Raw genomic sequence first — 21,508 nt, forward strand, 5'->3', positions numbered from 1 at the left:
TGGTCACTCAATGCCTCATATTTCTCCATGAAATCATCCAGTCTATTTACAAACAATTTTTCGAGTATTTTTGAAAACTGAGGTAGCAAGGACACAGGTCTATAATTTGATAGTATATGTTTGTCACCGTTTACATGAGTAATTGTTTCCGTAAAACAATCTGGCCTGAAAACATGACTTTGTAGACAGAATATAGCGTTCAAAACTAAGACCTTATTGTACACTAGTGTGTGAGCAACTCAAAATAAAGTTTAGTGTGCTTTCATATGAGTCCTTGACCACGGCGCTAGTCTGGGTAAGAAAACCAACCAACCAACCAACCAAGCAACAAACGCTGGCTCCACAGATGACCTTTTGCATGCTTGTGTATTTCATTATTATGTTTCCGTAAATTGTACATTGCAGAATTCTTGTAGAAGAATAATAGCAAGCAGTGAAGCATTTTATTTACTTACTGAGTGAAAAAAAAAAATCTAACAAACATGAATTATTGTATAAAATGTTGTGTAGGCGATTTGGAAACTGCAAGCGTGCTGCTACTTCAGATCTTTATGTTTTGTCCTCGTATGGTATTTCAGGCACTTGGGTGTAACTCAGCATGGCATAAAGCATGTTTTGTCCTGGGCACCAATTTCAGTTGTGTATTTTTCAGTGCTCTGGTGCAGTATCTCTCAATACAGGACTCCAGGGCCATTGTCCACACTGATTTAGATGTCTCCCCTATTCAAATATACATTATCCATTAATTTGTCATTAAAGCGCTCATCACAATGAAGGAAGATCTCACACGGAGAACAGGTGTGCCACTGAGTGGAGATCAGTGGATCTGAATTCTTTAGTTCACTGGCAGGTCTTGCAGGTAAAAGCAATTCACAGTTGGTTAAAGACTCTCTGGGATTTGTTGACTATATATATAAAAAAAGATCTCTATGCTGCATCATTGCACAGGAAGAATCAAAGAGGAACTACAAGAACAGAGGACCGTAAACGATACAGCAAGGTGAGATTTGTGGTGGAAAGATAAAGAGAAATGCATTACATTCATAAATTATAGAGCAAACAATGACATATGATAACCACCAGCTTCCCCATGCTTTCAATTCAAGTTTTCAATCAATACCACCCCCGATTAGGTGCGATCATGGATATTCTCACAGTATCTCTTTTAAGAGACAGACTGACACTTTGACAGAGTCCATCAATCAACGGTCTCTGGAGAAATTACATGATACTCACACAGATGCACTATATTTTCCTGAAGACGTACAGGTTGTAACAACAAAATCGCCTTTGCTGCTGCTGCTGGTCTGTTATTGTGTTTCAGTAAATTGTACATTGTGGGATTCCTGTACAAGAATAATAGCAAACAGTACAGCATCTTGTATACTCAGTGAATGAAAAAAGAATATGAAAAAAAATCAAACACGGACCGTTGTATAAAGAGGTCACGCTACAATCTGGGAACATGCTTAAAAGAAAATTGTGTAAAGTAGTAAGAAAAAATAGCAAAGTGAGATATGAGGGAAGAAAATGTTCAGGACAAACTCATCTTTCCATAATCCCCTAGTCTCTGTGCTCCCACCCTTCTTTCCAACCTCCAATTACAAAGAGAAGAAATGCCTCGCTTTTTCACTCCTAAGAAATACACAGGCTCTACATCAGAACTCAATTTGGTTTGGTAATGAGACTGCGCTTGTGCATTTCCCCATGCAGACAGCCCAATCTTCAATTGCCTGCACACATGGGGGCTTTTCTTAGCAGGAAGGCTCTGAGGAAATAGACTGGTAAAAGTGTTGCCTTTATTCATTCTGATGAAACTTGGAACCTTGTGTATTTTTTTTTTTTTTTTTTATATGACCTTGAGGAGATCTGAGGACAAATCTTGTTTTTAACTAGGGCCTTGAAAATCTTTTGATATAGATCCAAACATTATTTTAAGTGAAATGAAAGATTTTACAGATGACTGGTCAAGGCACTAACTGCACCACTTAGTGAAATATTCCTCCTTTGCATATTAATGCTACTACTTCTTGATACAAAGCTTTACCACTAAATGGGTTTTTGCCCATTTCCGACAAAATAAAGCACTTCGTATGAAAATAAAAACACAGTTCATAAACATTTATATTCAGCTGTTCTATGGTTACCAAAATTCTGTCTTGTACTTCATTCATGAAGTTTGAGAAGTACAATTAATAATGGGAAATATTGTAATGTAAATGTTGTGCCTTTTGTTTAGCTATTCAGGCAGTTTTAGCTCTGTCTGGTTTAAATTATGCTATATTTTTTAAATGTTCCTTTGAGGGAACTTCTTTCTTGCTCAGGCACCCACAGTGGAGCCTGCGATGATCCCAAGTCCACTGCTCCTCACTACCTTTCCTCCAGTAGTCCAAAAACATGTTTTTGAGGTTAGTAGGGAACCTTGAATTGTCTGTTGTTGTGAATGTGTGTATGATTGTCTCTTGTTTGGTGAATCCTGCCAATGCTCACAAGTCAGCTGGGATCTGCTTCAGCTGCTGCAAGTTGGAGATAGAAGAAGGTGCATGAACGGGCGTTTATTTACCTGTAATTTTGTAAAAGCTACAGGGGGCCACTGCTGCAGGACTGAGGAGCTGCTTGTGTCTCTGGAGCAACACACTTGTGTTAACCAAACCCCAAACTGATTCAGAACATTTTCAGGGAATTGTTGGTCTACATTGATGTCCCAGGAAGAAACACCACGACTTGCAAGCAGACACTGATTTAAAACTTCTCCTCAGGCAAAGACTGTCTTCCCATGGAGATGACTTTCTTTTTTTTTTTTTTTTTTTTTATATATATTTATTGAGTTTTTTTTACTTTAACAAGGCAAATTACAACATCACAGTAGAAATGCAGAGACAAATATCGCTCGATTAGCATCCATACAATTAAATATCAAGGTGCCTTAAGAACAAATAATATTCCTTCAAGTATTTTTGAAAATTAGGAAAAAGCAATACACAAATCCAAACGAAACAACAACAAAAAAACAAAAACAAAAAAAAAACTGAAAAAACAAAAAACAAAACCAAAACAGATCAAAACAAAACACTCATAAAGGGGTTATAAAGTTATTTAACAATCTGTGAATGTCCACCTAATCTTACATTGTCCACGCAAATTATAGATATTAGGGATCAACTACAGCTTCAGATATCTTAATATTGGTCCCCATACAACCTGAAATTTTTGAGAGTTTCCTGAGACCTCATACCTCAACTTTTCAATGTGTAAAATCCCAACAAATTCCCTGAGCCAAACCTCAAATTGTGGTGGAGAGTCTGATTTCCACACTTTTAGAATGCATCTTTTTGCGACGACCATGCCATAAGAAATAATTGTGGCTAAATTATGACCCAAATTTTCCAAAGTGCTGGAGTAGCCAAGCAAAGCAGTCTGAGGATCAGGATCGATATTTACATTCAGTACATTTGAGTACCATCTGAAGATAGAACACCAGAAGCCTTGGAGTAACGGACAAAGCCAAAATTGATGTGCTAATGTGCAGTGAGCTGCCTTGCATCTATCGCAGAGGGGTGAGGTTTGTGGAAAAATTTTATGTAGCTTTGCCTTCGAGTAATGTAACCTGTGTAACACTTTAAATTGTATCAACTGAAGTCTGGCATTGATAGAGCATTGATGAATTGTTTTTAATGATAATTTCCACCTGTCATCCTCAATTACAATATTTAGATCCTCCTCCCACATTTGCTTGATCTTAACTGCAGGTTGAGCAATCTTTTGTAGGAAGAATTTTACCAGCGATGAAATCAGACCTTTAGCATCTGGGGGACCTAGTAAGAGTCTAAACAAAGTGTTGTCATTTGGTAAAGAGTTAAACGACGAAAAATTTTGTTTTATATAATTTCTTAACTGCAAAAAGCGGAAAAAATGTGTGTTGGGTAAGGTAAATTTAGTTCGGAATTGATCAAAAGAGCAAAATTGCTTATTGATGTAAAGATCCTTTATAGATGTTATACCTTTACGATGCCATTCTTTAAAGACTGAGTCTGTAAATGAAGGAGGAAAGGCATGATTATGCCATATTGGAGCATGCACAGAAGTGTTTGGTAGTTCACAAAATTTCCTAATTTGTAACCAAATTTTTTGACAGTTAGATAGAATAAAATGTTCTCCCTTGCAAGCTGCAGATGGTCTAGGGGCTGAAAATAAGATTGCACGGAGAGATGTTTTTGTGGTTAAACTATTCTCAATTACAAACCAAGAGGGAGTCTCAGCTACTGTTTCCTGAGCTTGATTTAGTTGCCAATATGTCATTGCCCTAATATTAGCAGCCCAATAATAATGCAAAAAACAAGGTAGACCTAGGCCTCCACAATCCTTTGGCTTCTGAAGATGCTGTTTAGATATTCTATGTGCTTTGTAACCCCAGATGAATGGCAAAATAGTAGAGTCAATTTGTTTAAAAAAGGACCTTGGTATACATATTGGAATATTTTGAAATAAGTAAATAAATCTAGGTAAGGAGACCATTTTTATTGTATTTACTCTGCCAATAAGTGATAAAGGTAATGTTCTCCATTTCTCTATATTCTTTTTCAAATCATTTAATCTTTCCAGGAAATTATGTTTAAAAAGTGAACTTGGATTTTTTGTAATTTTTATTCCTAGATATTTGACCGTGTTTGAAATATTGAACGGAGTTGAAGTCACAAAAGCAGGGTCCAGGTCAGCTCCAAATGCCACTAGATCGCTTTTCTGCCAGTTTATAGTGTATCCTGATACAGCTCCAAAAGAGTTTATTAATTCAAGTAGATGTGGAACAGACTGCTCAGGGTCGGACACAAAAATAGCTATATCATCAGCATAAAGTGATATCTTGTGTTCCACCCCCCCAATCGAAACAGGTCTAATTAACGTGCTTTTTCGAATACTAATTGCTAGTGGCTCAATTGCTAGCGCAAAGAGCAATGGCGATAAAGGGCACCCTTGACGAGTGCCTCTTTCGAGCTGAATTGGTGATGATTTTTCCTGATTTGTAACAACTGAAGCAGTAGGATTAAGATATGCAAGCTGGACCCATGAAATGAAGGGATCACCCAGGCCAAATCTGTCTAATACTTTAAATAGATACTCCCATTCCACCTGGTCAAAAGCTTTTTCAGCATCCAAACATAGAACTGCTTGTTTTGAACTTACGTCAAATTTATAATACATAATGTCAAGCACCCTCCTAGTATTGAAAAATGAATATCTGTTTGGGATAAATCCTGTCTGATCAGTGTGTACAAGAGACTCAATGCATTTGTTTAATCTGTTAGCCAATATTTTTGTAAAAATTTTACAGTCTAGATTCAGCATAGAAATTGGACGATATGATGCCGGGTTTGCATCATCCCTACCAGGCTTGAGTAGAAGCGTGATATCTGCATTATATAATGTTGAAGGGAGTGTATTTACCACAAAGGAATGGGACAACATCCTTTGCAGGAGTGGTGAAATTTGCCTTGAGAATTTTTTATAAAATTCAGCTCCAAAGCCATCAGGCCCAGGTGCTTTCCCATTGGTCAATGATTTAACAGAGTCCATTATTTCTTCTACAGTTATCGGCCTGTTCAGAATCTCCCTGGAGTTGTCATCTAATCTTGGGATGGAAACATTATTAAGCCAAGAATCCACATCTCCTTTTGCCTTTGACTTATATAGTTGCTGGTAATACTTTGAAAAGCATTCATTTATGACTTTAGGTTGAGTAAGATTATCCCCAGTTGATGATGTAATTCTATGAATTGCGCGGCTGCTTTGTTGACCTCGAAGTTGACGCGCTAACAATGTATGTGGTTTGTCTCCAAGTTCAAAATAGCGTAGCCGGAGCCGGGACATTTGATCGCTGACCTGCTTAGTTAAGATGGTATTATATTCATATTTCAGATTAACGATTTCCTGTAGTTTTTGTTTATTACCATGTTGTCTGTAGGTTATTTCTAGTTGCGTTAACTTCCCATCAATTTCCTTCAGTCGTAAATTTCTTTTTCTTTTCTGTGCAGCTTCATATGAGATAACATGCCCTCTCATGACCACTTTAAATGTTTCCCATAAAATTGAATCAGATGTGTCTGCTGTATCATTAGTTAACATAAAATCCTCCATTTTTCTTGAAAAATATTTACAAAAATCCGTATCATTAATTAATGAGGGTCTCAGCCTCCATTTAAATTCCAGATTTGGCAGATTAAAATCAAATGTAACACTGGTAGGGGCATGATCTGAGATCACAATGTTATGATATTTGGTATCTATCACACTGGGTAATAACTTAGAATCTAACAAAAGGAAATCAATTCGTGAGTAAGAATTATGTAATTTAGAAAAAAAAGAATACTCTCTATCCATTGGGTGTTGTAATCTCCAAATATCTACTAAATTGGTTGAGGAAATGAGACTGTTCAGAGTTACTGAGGAGTTTGTGGGACCCGTCTGTCTTTGTGAAGATCGGTCTAAATGCCAGTCTAAAACCACATTATAATCTCCTGCAATAATCAAGTTAGTAGTTGAAAGATCTGGTATTTTATCAAAAGTTTTACGAAAAAAACCAGCATCATCAACGTTAGGGCCATAAATATTAACCAAGGTAACATGCATAGAGTACAACTGTCCAATCACAATAAGAAATCTGCCATTAATGTCACTAATAGTGTTTATATGATGAAAGGGAATATTCTTTTTAATCATAATGGCAACCCCACGTGCTTTGCTTGAGAAGGTTGATTGAAATATATGCCCTGCCCATCTACACTTTAATCTACCTTGTTCAGATGGTCTAATATGTGTTTCTTGTAGAAATGCTACATCAGAAGATAAAGATTTTAAATGGGTGAAAACCTTAGCCCTTTTAATATGATGACCCAAGCCTCTTACATTCCAACTCACCATAGTGACCCCCTTGTTTTTACTCGTGACTATGGACAAAGTTAAACATAAGAATCATTCTCTGAAAAAGTCCAGTGGACAAAAAAACCCCGTACAAAACATAGAAACTGAAACAAAAAGCTGTACTGAACATGTACAGACACCCTCCCTCCCATCCTTCCCACTTTCCCAAACAAAGTAGGAGAAAAAAAAACAAACCACCTATCATACTGTTAAAGGGGGATTTCTAACAGTACTTAACTCCCCTATACAAAGCTAAGCTGTCAGAACACTGCCCAGCCCTTCTCCAATATAGCAAAAATTCAAAAACACCAATTAGTTACTGCCATAGAAGATGACAAAGACATTATATACATGTAGAAAATAGTTACCTGAGAAATCACACTAATTGTCCATAACAGTCTTTAACAATCTTTAAGTGTCGGGGGAGAACTCTTGAATCCAATATCAGTCTTTTGATGTACCTTCTCGAGGAGCCACAGTGTCCGTGAAAGATTTCGCTTCCTCCGGTGTGTCAAACCGAGACGTGACATTGTCATGAGTTACGATCATACGGGCAGGATAGATGAAACCTGTACGAATACCCGCTGCTTTCAGTCGTTTCCTGGAGTCTTCGAACTGTTGCCGTCGTTTAATAACTTCGGGAGGAAAGTCCGGAAAAATGTGTATCCGTTGGCCCTGATACATTAGGGGAGCCTGCTGCTTTGCCAGCTGCATGATGCGCTCCTTATCTCGGTCATTGTGAATCCTGGCTATCAAAACACGGGGCCTGTTAGCATTATTAGCTGCCCGGGCACCTAGCCTGTGTGCACGATCAACTTCAACAGGCTTTGCTAAATGTTCCCTTCCAAAAAGTGAAGGGAACAGATTAGACACAAAGTCCGCGGGCTGCCCCTTCTCGGAGTTTTCAGGAATCCCAATGATTTTGACATTTTGGCGTCGCGAACGCGCCTCTAGATCAGTGACTTTATCTTGTAGGGCCTTGTTAGCATCCTCCCACTTCCCCACCTGTTGCTCCAGTTCTCGTAGCCTGTCCTCATGATCGCCCGTGATATTTTCTACCTCGGTGATGCGGCCAGCCTGCTCGATCAGTGCATCCTGGTTCTCTTGTAAAGAAGTCTCCAGCGAGTTGAATCTGCTGTCCATTTTGTTGCTCATTTCTTGTATGGCAGCGAGAACAGCTGTTGTATCCGGAGCTTGGCTAGCTTGTAGCTCGGTTGAAGCTAGCATATCACTCCTGAGTGTCGTTCTCCGAGCCCCCGGCGGGTTTTTCCTGTTGTCCATGTCCTCTTCCTGGACCTTTTCGTGCTGCATTTAACGCCTTCTTGTCCCAAAGGTTGTCATGCCAGAGAATATGTTTTTTATATTAAAACTCGATTAATCGGAGAGGAGCCCTATCCAAACGCGTCTACTCCCTCATGTGCTCCACAGCGCCCCCCCATGGAGATGACTTTCTGACATCAGACTTTGCATTTGGTTTCCAAAACACCCTGCAGTTCCTTCGCAATTTAGCATCCACCTGAATTCCTTTTTGAAAACTGGAGAACTCAAAAGTGTTTTGTTTGTTATAGTCTTAAGGTGAAGTAGGACACACAAAAGAGACAGACAGACAAGGTTATAGACCTGCCACGTGTTGTGTGTGCACTCTTAACAAAAAGAAAATCTGATATGAGTACATATCTTATATGCTGAAATTCAGAGCTCTGTTTGAATCCTAACCCATTGTGCTCTGAAATGACGGCTCACAATGTGCAGATGTCGATTCAAATCACGTATTGACAGGTTTAAACTGTAAGGGTCCAAAAAAATAAGCAAAATATAAATTATATAAAAAATAAACAACACTTCATTAAGGTCTACTAGAAAAATTGAAAATGATGTCTAAGCAGTGAAAAATATTGATAGAATTAAATAGTGATGAGTGGAATGTGAGCTGACACACATGAAGCTTCACCATGAGCTGTGATAAAGGAATCGGAGTTTGCTAAAAGAAACGAGGCTGTTTGGGGTCAGAAGAAGTGAGGCTTCCCTCAGAAAACGCATTTATCTGCAGCGCAAAACTGTTTGCAATGATGACACAAGAGATAAGCATGATTTGTCACACAGGCACGTTTTATCCATTAAGACCCAAAATACAGATTTAGCTTACAGGAAATTCCTTGTGTACTTCCCTAGAAAACAATGAGCAATCATATAAATTATGATTAGTTGTTTAGATCAGTGCAATACTTATCTTCAAATTAGCACAGCGGCATAAATGAAATGGCTGTTTCCTATCATTCGCCATAGAAGAGCCCTGTGGACTGAAAAGCTACAAAGAAGAAATGTGCTTTTAAAAAACTCTGGCAAAAGATAAAGCAAATATGCTCCCGGTTTGCATGAGACAGTGCGTTTACTTGATTGGAAATCATTACAGTCTCTATAGTATGTTTATTTTGGATCAAAGAAGAAAAACAATAGGGGTATAGTTCTTAGTGTGCTCCGTTTCTCTTGAAACACATCATCCAGATCACACAGAAGGGGATTAAATAAAGTCAGATTTACACACAGTGCAAGTAAAATTACGATCAGATATACTTTTCAGTGTGTGCAAAGAGGATTGGACTTACAAAGTCGTCGTATGATTCATGTGTGACTGCCAACAGCGGGAGTCTGTATCCACCACTTGCTGCTGCCCCCCTGGCTCTGGGGGCTTGTACTTCCCTCGTCAAGACGGCGGTGGGAAGTTTACTGTGTGCCACTGTGGTCGTCCCCCGAGGTGCCGCTGCACTCCTCCCCACTCCTCTCAGGCCCCTGGAAGAGAAGACGGGCAGACAAACATGGCATCAACCTCGGCTTAAGCATGTTACTGAACATTATTTGTAAAGAATCCGGCACTGGAAGTGCTATTAAGATTTTAAGAAACCTGTTAAATCTCTCATCTGTGCACATGTGCAAGCTGCCTCAGCAGGTGGTTGTCTTCAGGTGCGTTTGGGTGGAACACAAGATAAACAGCACTGAGTTAGACCCTCTAATATTTAGCAGGCTGGAGAGACTATTTTTTTTTCTTTTTCTGCTCTGCAAACAGAGGCGCCTGTGGGACGTAACAGGGTAATTTCAGATACAAGTTGAAGTAGTGCCATGCCTCTTTGTATACAGCTGTATCCTGCTAAAACTACTGAATAGTCTCAGGCTGGAGGTGGACAGATAATTTCCAAAGGGAGAGAGCAGGTATTTGACATGCACTGACATAGACGTCAGAGGTCAGGGGACCAGTAGAGACTCGAGTGGATTAGAGTAGATTGTATATTTTGTGAAGGTATGATTTCCCAGCAGCTGGTCGACAGTCACTGCAGGAAGGATTTAACATCGCAAAATATCTATTTTCTGCTAACTTACATTTTCACAGCCTGATGTAGGTGGGTTATAAGGACACTTTTTCTTCCTGAAACATGATTTGCTAGGTAGAAACTCATTGTGATCCAAAAATACAGACATGGGGGAATTACTGGTGCATATTTTTCATGGAGATTTACAATAATCGCTTATCATTTCAACATAAGGAGAAAATCAGGGTAGGGAAGTGGCAGTGCTGACATTGAAATGGGAGCGTCCCATGTTGCTGCTGGATTTGGCTCATCTACATGTGCTGCCTGAATTAGGCCAGACTGTCAAGGCAAACTGTACCTGCTTACTCCTGAGGGACTGCCATGGCTCAGGTAGATTACTGACAGTTTGCTCTAAAAAAACGGACTTAAAAAAGGGGCTCAAAGCGACAGGCATTTCACACGAACAGCTGCATTATACTGCAAACAGTATGTTTTTTCTGGTCCTGCCTTAAGTCTAAAATCCCTCTGAGTTGTAATGCACGGGAAGCCGGTAATGTCTGAAAAATCAAATAAATAAATCAAAACATACAACCATGAATCTCGCAGGAAGTTGACATAGTCTACTTATATGGGGGAACTTTTATTACTAAAATATTTGTCAATGTATACATTTCTTGATCGGCCATTAAATCACACATCATATCGTACTAAATAACAAAGTTAATGAGATAGAAAAGGTTATAGAAATGAAACTACCTCAATCCTAAAACAGTGTGTAAAAAGATTGGAGTGTGATGACCAAAGACAAAGAACTGGTTCAGTGTTATTGTTGAAGTTGTTCCTCTTGTCCAAGCTAATATACACTGTGTGTGTATATACAGTATATACACACACAGCTTGGATATATATATATCTGTATATGATCGGTATGATCGGTATGCCAGGAACTGAAAAGAACTTCCGCGGGTTCACTAAAATCCAATCTTGTTAATTTGTCTAAAATATAATTCTGCAACGAATTCATCAAAATTAAAGCGTTTGAATCGTCGCCTTAAAAAAATAGTACTTTGGCAAAACCTTGGTTAGTGTTTCATCCGACACATAACTGGGTTCATTCAGAGCCTTTTCTTTTATAATCGCAGCAGTTTCACCTTGTTGATATTGTGGTTGTCGGTCGTGTGCTCCTTCCTTGTGCAGTCCTTCCTCTGCTCGACTCATCGGAGCCATTCAGCAGGGATAACTCTCTCAGCTGCTCCTGTCTGATCTCATCGTTATAGTCCTGCGGAAACAAAATGCAGCGCATCTCGTGTGAAAACCACCCCCCGAAAAACAAGGACATTTGTCTTTTGACTGCAACAGATGCTCGCAACTGCAGAAAATGTCATCAGATTGAAATTATCTTGACACACACACAGGGAACACATGGCGTCGCCGAGCACTGAATAGTTGATGAAGACCGTTATCTTCTGGCTGTGGGTTGACTAGAAATGCAGGGAAAAGATTAACAGTGTAGTTAAAAAAAAAGAAAAGGAATATTATGAATTGTTTGCCTGATTAAAAATAAGAAAATATTATGCTGTTGGAGGTTTGTACAAGGACTCTGCATTTTCTTGGGGTTTCTGTTTTGTTGGACATCAAAAGAATGAAAATAAATCGCTGATTTGGTTAGGAGGAGGAGGAAAGAAGAGGGAAATAACACTGTGGTGCCCCCATTTTTTCATTTCCAAACTACAGAAAAATAATTCTTTATTTTTCAGCCTGTAATTGACAGTTTCTTACAGCAACTTTCTTTGGAATATCATTATCTTGTGAAGCCTTTTTCTCAACCGGTTATCAAGCATGATACAGATCATTACACGGGAGATACGGCAGTGGACAATGCAGTATTCATTATCTTGTCATTGCTGACAGATAAACAGGCTTATTTCTCAGAAACACTTAAGCCAAGCCCACAAGATTTGATACCCGGGGCAAAATGCTTTTGTAATGACAACAATGCAGTGGAGGAAGCAACAGATTTCTTCATTTATTTCACAGTTTTTGACAGGAGCTTTTATTTGCTGTTGTTGATGCTATTTTCTATGTGTTTGTTTTTTGGCCTCACTGACTGAAAAGAGAATGAGGAAGCCACAAGCTTGTGTCATCTAGGACACTTGAGTTTAATTATTTTACCTCCATTTTCTGATTTTAAGGTCGGCAGTGCATTATCAAGATTTGTTTCTGAATATATTAGCCTATATTAGATGTAAAAAGCTTTTATGAGTAAAAGAGACACTTTTCCTACTTCTCAACAAAATGTGGAGATGCAAATATTGTTTGTCCCTGAAAATGAAGATGACATCAACTTGTCTGTTTTACATAGTTTTGCTATATTTGTCAAAACTGTAGCTTATGTTGACATTTTATTATAACATTTAACATTGTGTGTAGCAGTCCATACAATTTGGCAGCTATTTATTTCTGATCATTTGTCGTTTCAGTTGTTTTACAATTTGTATACATTTTTAGCCGTTTTAAATTTTATAATGGTTTTAGCAGTTTTATCTAACTCATATCATTTTAGCTGTACAGTACTTAAATGATGCATTTTTATAAGAACATTTTTCTCCAAATATCAAACACACAAGCCAACCTGCATCATTGGCAGCAGAAGTAAATAGGTCCAACCTTCTATCTCTCCTCTGAGGTGTTTCATTTTTAGAATTTATTCAGTATTGTCTTTCAGGGAGATGCAGTGGGAAACTTAACATTCATCACTGGCTGTGAAAGACAGGGGATGCATATTTTAGTTATCAAGCTATTGGCACATCTAATTTAACTGTCAATTTGTCACCTTGATCTATGGGATAAGAGTCTCTTTAAAGGAATGTTCGCAATGCAACAAAATTGAAATGAGGTAAAACGTTTTTATTTGTGAGCTACACTTTTTTGTGAGATATGACCTCATTATCACCGCATCGTATGACCTTCTTAGAGAGAACGTGTATTGTATTTTGTGCACCTTAAAGCCTTTCAAGTGGGAGAAGTAAACTACAATATTGGTCACACACTATAGTGAGTTACTACACTTGCTATTCTAGCAGGATTCTAATGTATCCCTGCTAAGTGCGCTTTCCTCAATGGTACAGAACAGCTTAGTCCACCTATTTATTTCCTAGAAAGTTGCCATACGGGAAATATAACTCTCGTTTTCAGGGAAAGCTCATTGTTTTCATGACTTTAAAAAAATTTGCTTTGTGGATTTGTCATTTGTTATATCCACTGCTTTCCGTATTGTTGAGGTGCATACAATTGATGTATAGCAAGATGTTGACAGTGAAATTGAGTCACGATGTTGGCAATGGTTGCCCTGAAAAGCAAGTTTGAATTCTGCTGCTGACAGTTTACTACTGAAGGCCCCTAAAGCTGTTGATATTAGCTCTGTTTTAAATAGGCACTTTTTTGTTTGGATAAACGTAGATACCTGGCAGTGAGGACAGGGAGAGAACATTGTGTCCACCATAAAAAAAAAAATGCATCTGAAATATCCCCTCCTGGATTTTGTGTGTAATCAAGTTATTATTGTTAAGTCTTCTATTAGTCTATATTGGCAATCCCACAGAGTGTTACAGGACACTTTATTAAACAAATAATTAGAAAGACAATTTTCCTGTTATGTGATGTGCATAATTTTGGCACAGCTGTGAAATCCGATTTTCAACAAGCGCTCATTAGATTCAAATAATTCTGTCTGAACAAGGAGAGAAAAAAACCAACTCTGTCGTTTCTACTTGTGTGAAATAAAAGCCTTTTTGTCGCCTCGTTATTAGATGTCAACTTGGAAAGCTGAAGCTGTAATCTCACTTTTCCTGTAATATTTCACATTTCTTTCCAGAGAAACTAATTCTCAGCTCTATATTTTTTGTGGCAGTTCACCCTCAAAATAGATAAAGTCACTCATGTTTCACTTCAACAGAATGTCTGACCTTCAGTGAAGTAGTGGGAGTCATCTTGGATGATTGACTGTCAGCCTATGAAGTACAACACACAAGCCATTATGTCAATGAATTGCAGCCAATTTGGAATACTTTTAGCTCATAATGGTACTTTGCAGGTGTATGACTTGTATCAGAGAATAGTATTAAATTATGGTACAGAGAGCGCAATTGCACGGGATGAAAAGGAAAGAGTAAGTCATGTTGCCATGGCTTTACATTGAGACTCACAATGTCATGCAGGAATCATATCATGAACACATTTTAAATACTAAAATTATTGACACCCACATGTCACTGAAAAAGGGAGAGGAAGGCAAAAAAAAAAAATCCATTATGGTAGGTTTCCAAATGATTTGACATGCGACACACACGCACTGCTCTTATTACTGAACTAATAAGGCCTGCAGCATCCTGCTGGTTTAAGGAAGACTGGCAGAGCTCCTAATTGGGAAGCTGGCAGCTAATCCAAAGCACCACAAACCTGCCAGGGCTTGTAAAAGTTGCCTGTTGACAGAGGCGTTAGCATGAGTATACATAGATAAACCCCATGCTGAGGCTTCTCAGACCACACTGTTTGCTCACTGAGATTAATTCTGACCATGCATGGTCTTGTACACACACGATGCCCTTCACAGAGCTAAAGTTAGACTTTAGGAGCTCAACTCATGAAGTGCAGTGGTACCACTCGGTCTTGCTTTTTGTACCTAAACCTATACAAATCTCTGGTCCTGGCTGCATTGTTTTTATCGTCATGCCCTCGAGCTGCTCTAAACCAGCTCATGTTCCATATTAACCGGTGCAAAATCCTGCGCTTGGTGAATTTTGCTAAATAGTGATACAAATGATCACATAAATGATGAAAAGTCAATGTGAACGCTGGGTAACTTTCCTGATGCCTCTCACAGAAAACCTAAAAAGTCAGAATGATCATGAGTCATCTCTTTCATAGTCTGAATTCATACTGGAAAAAAGCAGAGGCAATAAAGTTAGTCATACTTTCATGGTAGTCATCAGGCATTGATCAAATTAACTATCGCTGTTAAGAGTTCTGTGATTTATAGGGCAGAAGGTTCTTTGTGATTCTCACACATAGTGTTCAACGATTTCATAGAAGTTGCAATAATTATTTAATCCCTCCTGCAAATTTAAATAAATAAAACCACAATTTAGACTATTCGATAAACACCTAAAAATAGCGGCCTGAGCAGTAGAACATGATTTCAGTTATTTAGAGGTCAGAAAATGTGTGATGACATGCATCTCGCATCAGATCGTCCGATGGAAAGAACTCATTTGAAAACCATCAATCTGCATCACCGCATATTCCTCTTCTACAAGGTGAACGAGAAAAACCCTAAACGTGTGTCATCTCCTCACTGCAGGATGGCCAAGACGTTCCACTGTGATGCTTTTTTCACACTGAGAATTAACATTTAGTCACATATCGAGTGCTCCACGAGAATCAAATCTACTATGAAAGCATTTTAAAAATGCAGATAAAAATGTGGTAACTCCACATTAATTGCATCAGAGGGAAAAAATCTATTTCGCTCTGTTAGAAATCCCTGCACAGTCTGGATTTATGAGTGCGATAATATCATAGACTCCTTTATTACCTTCACACTTTTGTCTGATCACTAATAAAAAGTTTTCAGGAGTCTTCTGCAAGTTACTGAATGTTTGTACCTGATTACAGTTACTATTTACTTCTATCAAAAGTACTGTGGAAGCAAAATAAACTTGAAACCATTGGATATAATTTTTGAGCAGTTATGCACTGATGTGGGAAGAAGCAGATTTATGAAGCCATGATGACTACAGAAGAAGCGACAAAACATAAACTAATGTTTAGTTAGGCTTGCAAACGCATCACAAGTCATGTGGAGGCAGGTGGTTTCAGGTATGATAGAAGCAAAGAGAGCTTCAGTATTTGTAACTAACTTATTAATTTAATAACAGCAATCGGATTGAGGTCCTGTGATTGGCTGGGGGACTGCCTTTAAATATAGCCAGCTGATGGATAAATGAATGAATAGATGGATGGATGGGTGGATGAAAAGAAGTGGCACGACAGTTACTTTATAACATGCTATTCCCAAAATTGGTTTTAATCATCTTTGGGATTGTAAGGATCAAATGAATGGCACTGAAAGTCAAACTGAGTTCACCTGACTTTATTTCTGATGGGGTTTTTTTTTAATTTGACTTCACATTTGACTTTATGCAACAAAAAAACCCCCAAACAAATTACTGCCACATATCTTGTTGAAGCATCTGTGTCAGTGTCAGCGTCTGTGTGCCAAAACGCTCCTCGCTGCAGTTTGGCCTCTGATGAAGGCCAAAAGCTCCACCAGCTGAGAGCAGGATCACCTGTCCTTCACGACTTCACACGCAGTCTGAAACTACATTAGCACGCTGATTAGGTGCAGCTTTCCCTTTGTTTCATTTTCTTGCATAATTCCGAGCTGACAGGGCTTGCTTTTTGAAGTCACATTTTGCTTCCCGTCGAGCTTTCTCCCTTCAAATTGTCTTAGCAGCCGATAAAAGTCACTGTTTGGAAAACTGCACTCCATAAAGAAAATTTGCATGAAGAATATTTGAAACGGGGGAAATGTCTGCAAATCACGGCAGACAGCTTCTTTGTGTCAGACGCAGAAAATGTAGATTCATATTTCTTATTTTTTTCTTTTCTGTATATGCGAGCTCTGTGGGAGTGCGGTAAAAGGACGGTTTTGCTAAATTACAGAGGTAAGACATTCATTTTAAGACATCATGGGGGTGATGCACATTTAAGTCTTTTTTTTTTCCCTCTGTGGAAGGAGACATTTGAGTGCTTGTGCAACGGTAGATGTAGAAAGAGAAGAGCAAGGGGATGAAATGAGTGCTGCACAAGTCATTCATTTGGCTCACATGCTCTGGCACACGCTTTGGTTTTCAGCCGTAGCCTGCAGAGTAAGTCACAGGCACACGCCTGCCACTGTGGGAGATGGCTCCACAACTCTGTGCCTCTGTCTGCTGCATCCTGTTGACTTTAGTTTGGTTTCTGAAGCATAATGTCACACCAGTGGGGGTAAATTGACCGCTGGAACAGCGGTGGGCTCCCTCAAACATGTTTGTGGATGGATCATACATTCTGAACCTTTTGCCTTTTATGTGTTGAGCTTGGTATGACACAAATGTTTTTAACATTTAAATGAAGGTTGATTCGTCAATAGATGGTCAGTATTGCTCAGAAAAGTGTCAGACATGATTGAGCTGAATCAGATATTGACTATATTGTTCTACTTCCCTTCACGCCGATGCAAGCTGATCCCTGACACAGCAGTCGAGTCTCGGGGACATTGCATTGCTGTTGTCAAGTGATTGTTGCGTCACATGCTGTCAAAGTCTGCCAACACAACTTTAACATTAACACAGTTGTCAAAGTGTGGCACAGCGACATAAAAAACAACAACAAAAAAAAACTAAAAGAAAAGTAAACAGCAGGATGTCGTTGCCTCTGCTCACCAGAGGCAGAGCACATCTGTCACGATGGATACTGACAGATGCCTGTTGTGTTACATTATCTGCAGTTTATTTGCAAATCCATAAGATCCCAGAGGCGGAGTGATATAAACTACATTGGTCTTCAATTCACAGTAAAAGGGGAACAAAATAATGCAAATGTATGTTTCGGCAGGAACAACTATTTTACCTCAACACTTTTATTTTGCATTCACATTGATAATAATAAATCACCAAAAAGGCTTTTATTGTTCCTAAGCATGTACAACTGCCTGCTTTTGGAAGCACCATAGCAGTGCATTTTCATCCACTGTAATGATTTCTCAGTCCATTTTTTTCCACTTTATAAAATCTTATTGAATGGCTTTCCTCTTAGTTCCATTAGTTCTGTCATAAAAGACTTTAAACTGTTGTTGAGGTTGAACTGTCTGTGTGCAATGAAGGTAACGCAGACGTTGAATAGGAAATGTTTTACAGCCGAAACTGCCTGTACCCTAATAAGAAAATGTGGCCACTATTCTATTAGATTCATTTAGAGCACAATACCTCATCTTTTTTAAGCTGCTGCATTAAAGCATGAGCCAGGGCTCTGCCTGCAGTGTACTTATAGTCTTTGACAAGCATCAAAAAGAAGTAAAGTTTAGCCAAGAAAAAAAGCAAACTACACTGTAGTGCTCCAATTACACTATTCAGCTTGGTGTAAGCAGTACAAGTAACAGTACAAGTTTCCCTTTACAAATGGTGCAGTAAATATAAAGCTGCAAACAGCAGAAGTACAACGTGAACTTTCTGTGACACATCTGTCTTTTCTCTCCCTTTCTCCTCCATCTTCAATATGTCTTGTCCAACTTGAGGCTGATCTACTAAAGATTTGTGTGCATGAAAACAGAAACACACATTCAAGTGGATCTACTCACACGATACACTGAGGATTACATCTGATAGGCATGCAAAATAACACAGACATATAATGAAATCTGTTTTCCTTCATGAACATGTATGAGGCATGTGTACCAGATCCTGCAAAAGATATTTCCTCAGCTTACTTTTTGTGTACTTTATCATAAGATAAGTTCCGTGTTGTGCCATTTCTTGGGTCTTGTTCTCTTTTCTGACACATTTCTGTTGCTATTCTTTTTCCCCTCAGTTTTCACTTTGTGACTGATCTTCCATATTGTTGTTGTTGTTGTTGTTGGTTTTTTTAAAATGTGGATATGAATTTGCTGTAACATTACCATTTGTTTGCCAACTTCCTCCCATTAATAACAACTCCAACTAATCACGTCATCGTAAAATATTCATTTGAATACTCTGGCTTGCATGTGATCACACGCATGGTATCATTCTTAACTGATCATTTCATCACATGCAAACCAATTGAAAGTTTACAATTTAAGCACACTTTATAGAAAAATGTCCAGGTTCATCTGTGGGACAACCACAGTCGCTCATAATAAAAATCATTCCTACAGGCAATTTAAAGTTACCAGTTAGGTTCAAGTGTATATTTTTGGGCTGTTCAAGGAAACCAGAAAAAAACATTCAGTGAGCAAAGATCCTTACAAGAACATTGTCTCAGTAGAGGAAGAAGCATCAACCTGATGAAACGGACTCATGCAGCACGACTCCTCCATTAGGCTTGTCACATTTTGCCAAGCTTGATTAATATTTACAGCTTCGACTCAGTGAGAGTACACAACATGCACATTAATTATTGCTAACTTCTCCAGGCTATAAGTTGCTGAAGTCTTGCAAGTTGTTCCGTACTGCTGTTTAATTGTTGAATACATTATTTTTCATTTGTAAGTGAGGGGCATGGGGTGTAGAGCAGCAGAGAAAAACTTCATGCTTCTATCTTCCTCTTAAGTAAACACGCGCTGGATGCTGTGGACCCAGAAAACCTTTGCTTTGTGTTAATAAGCCTGGTGGAGAAATGATCCAGTCAGCACTGGTGTACATAGTGCAGGGAAGAAAATTAGAATAAAAATTAGGGGATGAAAAATGAGGTTAGATATTTAACTTACTGGAACAAGGAATTTTTTAATCTCCTCCAAGGCGTGACTCATGCGGGAATAGGCCTCTCCAGGTGGAGCGAAGACTTCAATTAAAACATGGAGATCGTTACTCAGATGGGCGTATTTGGCTTCCCCGCTGTTCCGTAATTCTTCCTCCTGTGAAAGTAAGACAGGTTTTTGTTCGTGATTGGGAACCCAAAATTCAAATGGCTGGCATAAATGCTGAACAAAATCACTATATTATGCCAATTGCAATTGACACCACGATTCAAGCTTGCATAGATCACAATGCAGTAATTAATACTTAATGCTCAGTGATGTGTCAATAAGACGTCTGATTAAAGATTCATTTGGAGGGCAGTTTTCTTGATGAGCTTATTTCAGGTTGACAAAACATAAAGAGCATATTGACCCAGGAATTCTGAGCTATAATCACATTTTTGTATCATATATTAGATGCAAGTTATGGTTGTGGAGTTCCAATCCGCAAAAAACCCAAAATAGGTCAAGCAATGTTTTTTTTCCTTTCATTTGCTTGAATGCATCTGTATAACGGCGGAGATTACTGCACTCATTTAGTCAGAAAAGGAAAATAGAAAGAAAAGCTGCTCTGCCTATTCTCAATTTAGATGTCTTACATTTACATAAATACTTATATTCCTAGAGCTGAGGGTCTTTTTCTGTGCTTTTTATTCATTTACAAATTAAATAAGATACAACCAAGTAGTATGTGGTTGCTTCCAAATGAGCTGAATTAGTTTTCTTAGTTAAGTTCGAAGTAAATTCTGGCTGTGGTGTATTCTTGACAGTTTGTTGACATGTTGATCTTTTCGTCAAGTGGGAGATATCTCCACTGGTATTTATAAATTCAGAAACATATGATGATATTCCCAGTAGTGAATGTTATCACACTATGAGAAGAATAGTAATGCGATATCATGCAGGGATATTACAATGCTAATCAGCAGTTTGCTGTAGTGCTGTAGTCACATTTGTTGATATTATTGCATCCTGTTGGAGGAAAATTTGCACTGAATTTCAATCCAAGAGTCCGAGTTGTTAAAACATTCCTGCTAAGACGAAACTGGCCAGACTCACACTGCCATTCCGTGTAGTCCCCTGGGGTCTGCATTGGAAAAATAATCTTACGCATTTACTTAAGAAGCATTTACTTTTAATAAGAAGCATTTCTTGGACATTCAGGATAATGATTATGGAGGAACATTTACACTCCAAGACAAGCAGTCACTGGAGCAATCACGACATTCTTCACCAGGAAGACACTTATACGTACAAGGAATAAGTCAAGAGATAATCGTCAAAGATTGAGACGCCAGAGAACGAAACGTGGAGAATGTTTTTCCTGATCTATAAATTTAATTCTGTAATGTGTTGAAGTGGTGAAGGCCACAGCCTCCTGTCTAAAACAGCTCAGGGAAACGTTTAAATGGATGGACTTCTTGTGACCCAGACGCGGCCAAAAGTTCAAGTCACTTTGATGGACAGAAAATGATGTGTGGACCACCTGTGGCAAGAACAACCCTCACAAAAAAGAAATTGAGAAAAAAGTCTCTTCAAATAAAGTGATTTAAAAAAAAAAAAAAAAGAAACGGAGAGGAACAAGTGGAGAAGTTGCATCCAAGTCTGGCATCGCACAAGGACACAGAAACGTCTATAGAGCTTAAACAAGCAGCCAGAATAGGCAGAATGCACGGCAGTAGAAAATGTCAACAATACAAAACAAGGCAGCAGACCGATCAGCAGATTAGGAACAGGTGTGCCGAGTGGGCAG

The 21,508-nt window shown here is 38.6% G+C and overlaps 1 protein-coding gene across 1 annotated transcript in view; it reads right to left on the reverse strand.

The window, feature by feature from the left end:
* The window catches only part of khdrbs2 (KH domain containing, RNA binding, signal transduction associated 2), a gene marked incomplete at its 3' end in the record, with an annotated part of 68,696 nt that overhangs the window by 15,884 nt on the left and 31,304 nt on the right, over nucleotides 1-21,508 (reverse strand). Inside the window, exons 4-6 of the mRNA XM_080508120.1 lie at nucleotides 19,726-19,872; nucleotides 11,372-11,499; nucleotides 9,522-9,705 (exon numbers count right to left, since the gene is read on the reverse strand). Of these exons, the coding sequence (XP_080364246.1) occupies nucleotides 9,522-9,705; nucleotides 11,372-11,499; nucleotides 19,726-19,872 (459 nt within the window). The remainder of the gene's footprint in view (nucleotides 1-9,521; nucleotides 9,706-11,371; nucleotides 11,500-19,725; nucleotides 19,873-21,508) is intronic.

Source organism: Blennius ocellaris (assembly GCF_963422515.1).
Source record: "Blennius ocellaris genome assembly, chromosome: 13".
NCBI lineage: Eukaryota > Metazoa > Chordata > Actinopteri > Blenniiformes > Blenniidae > Blennius > Blennius ocellaris.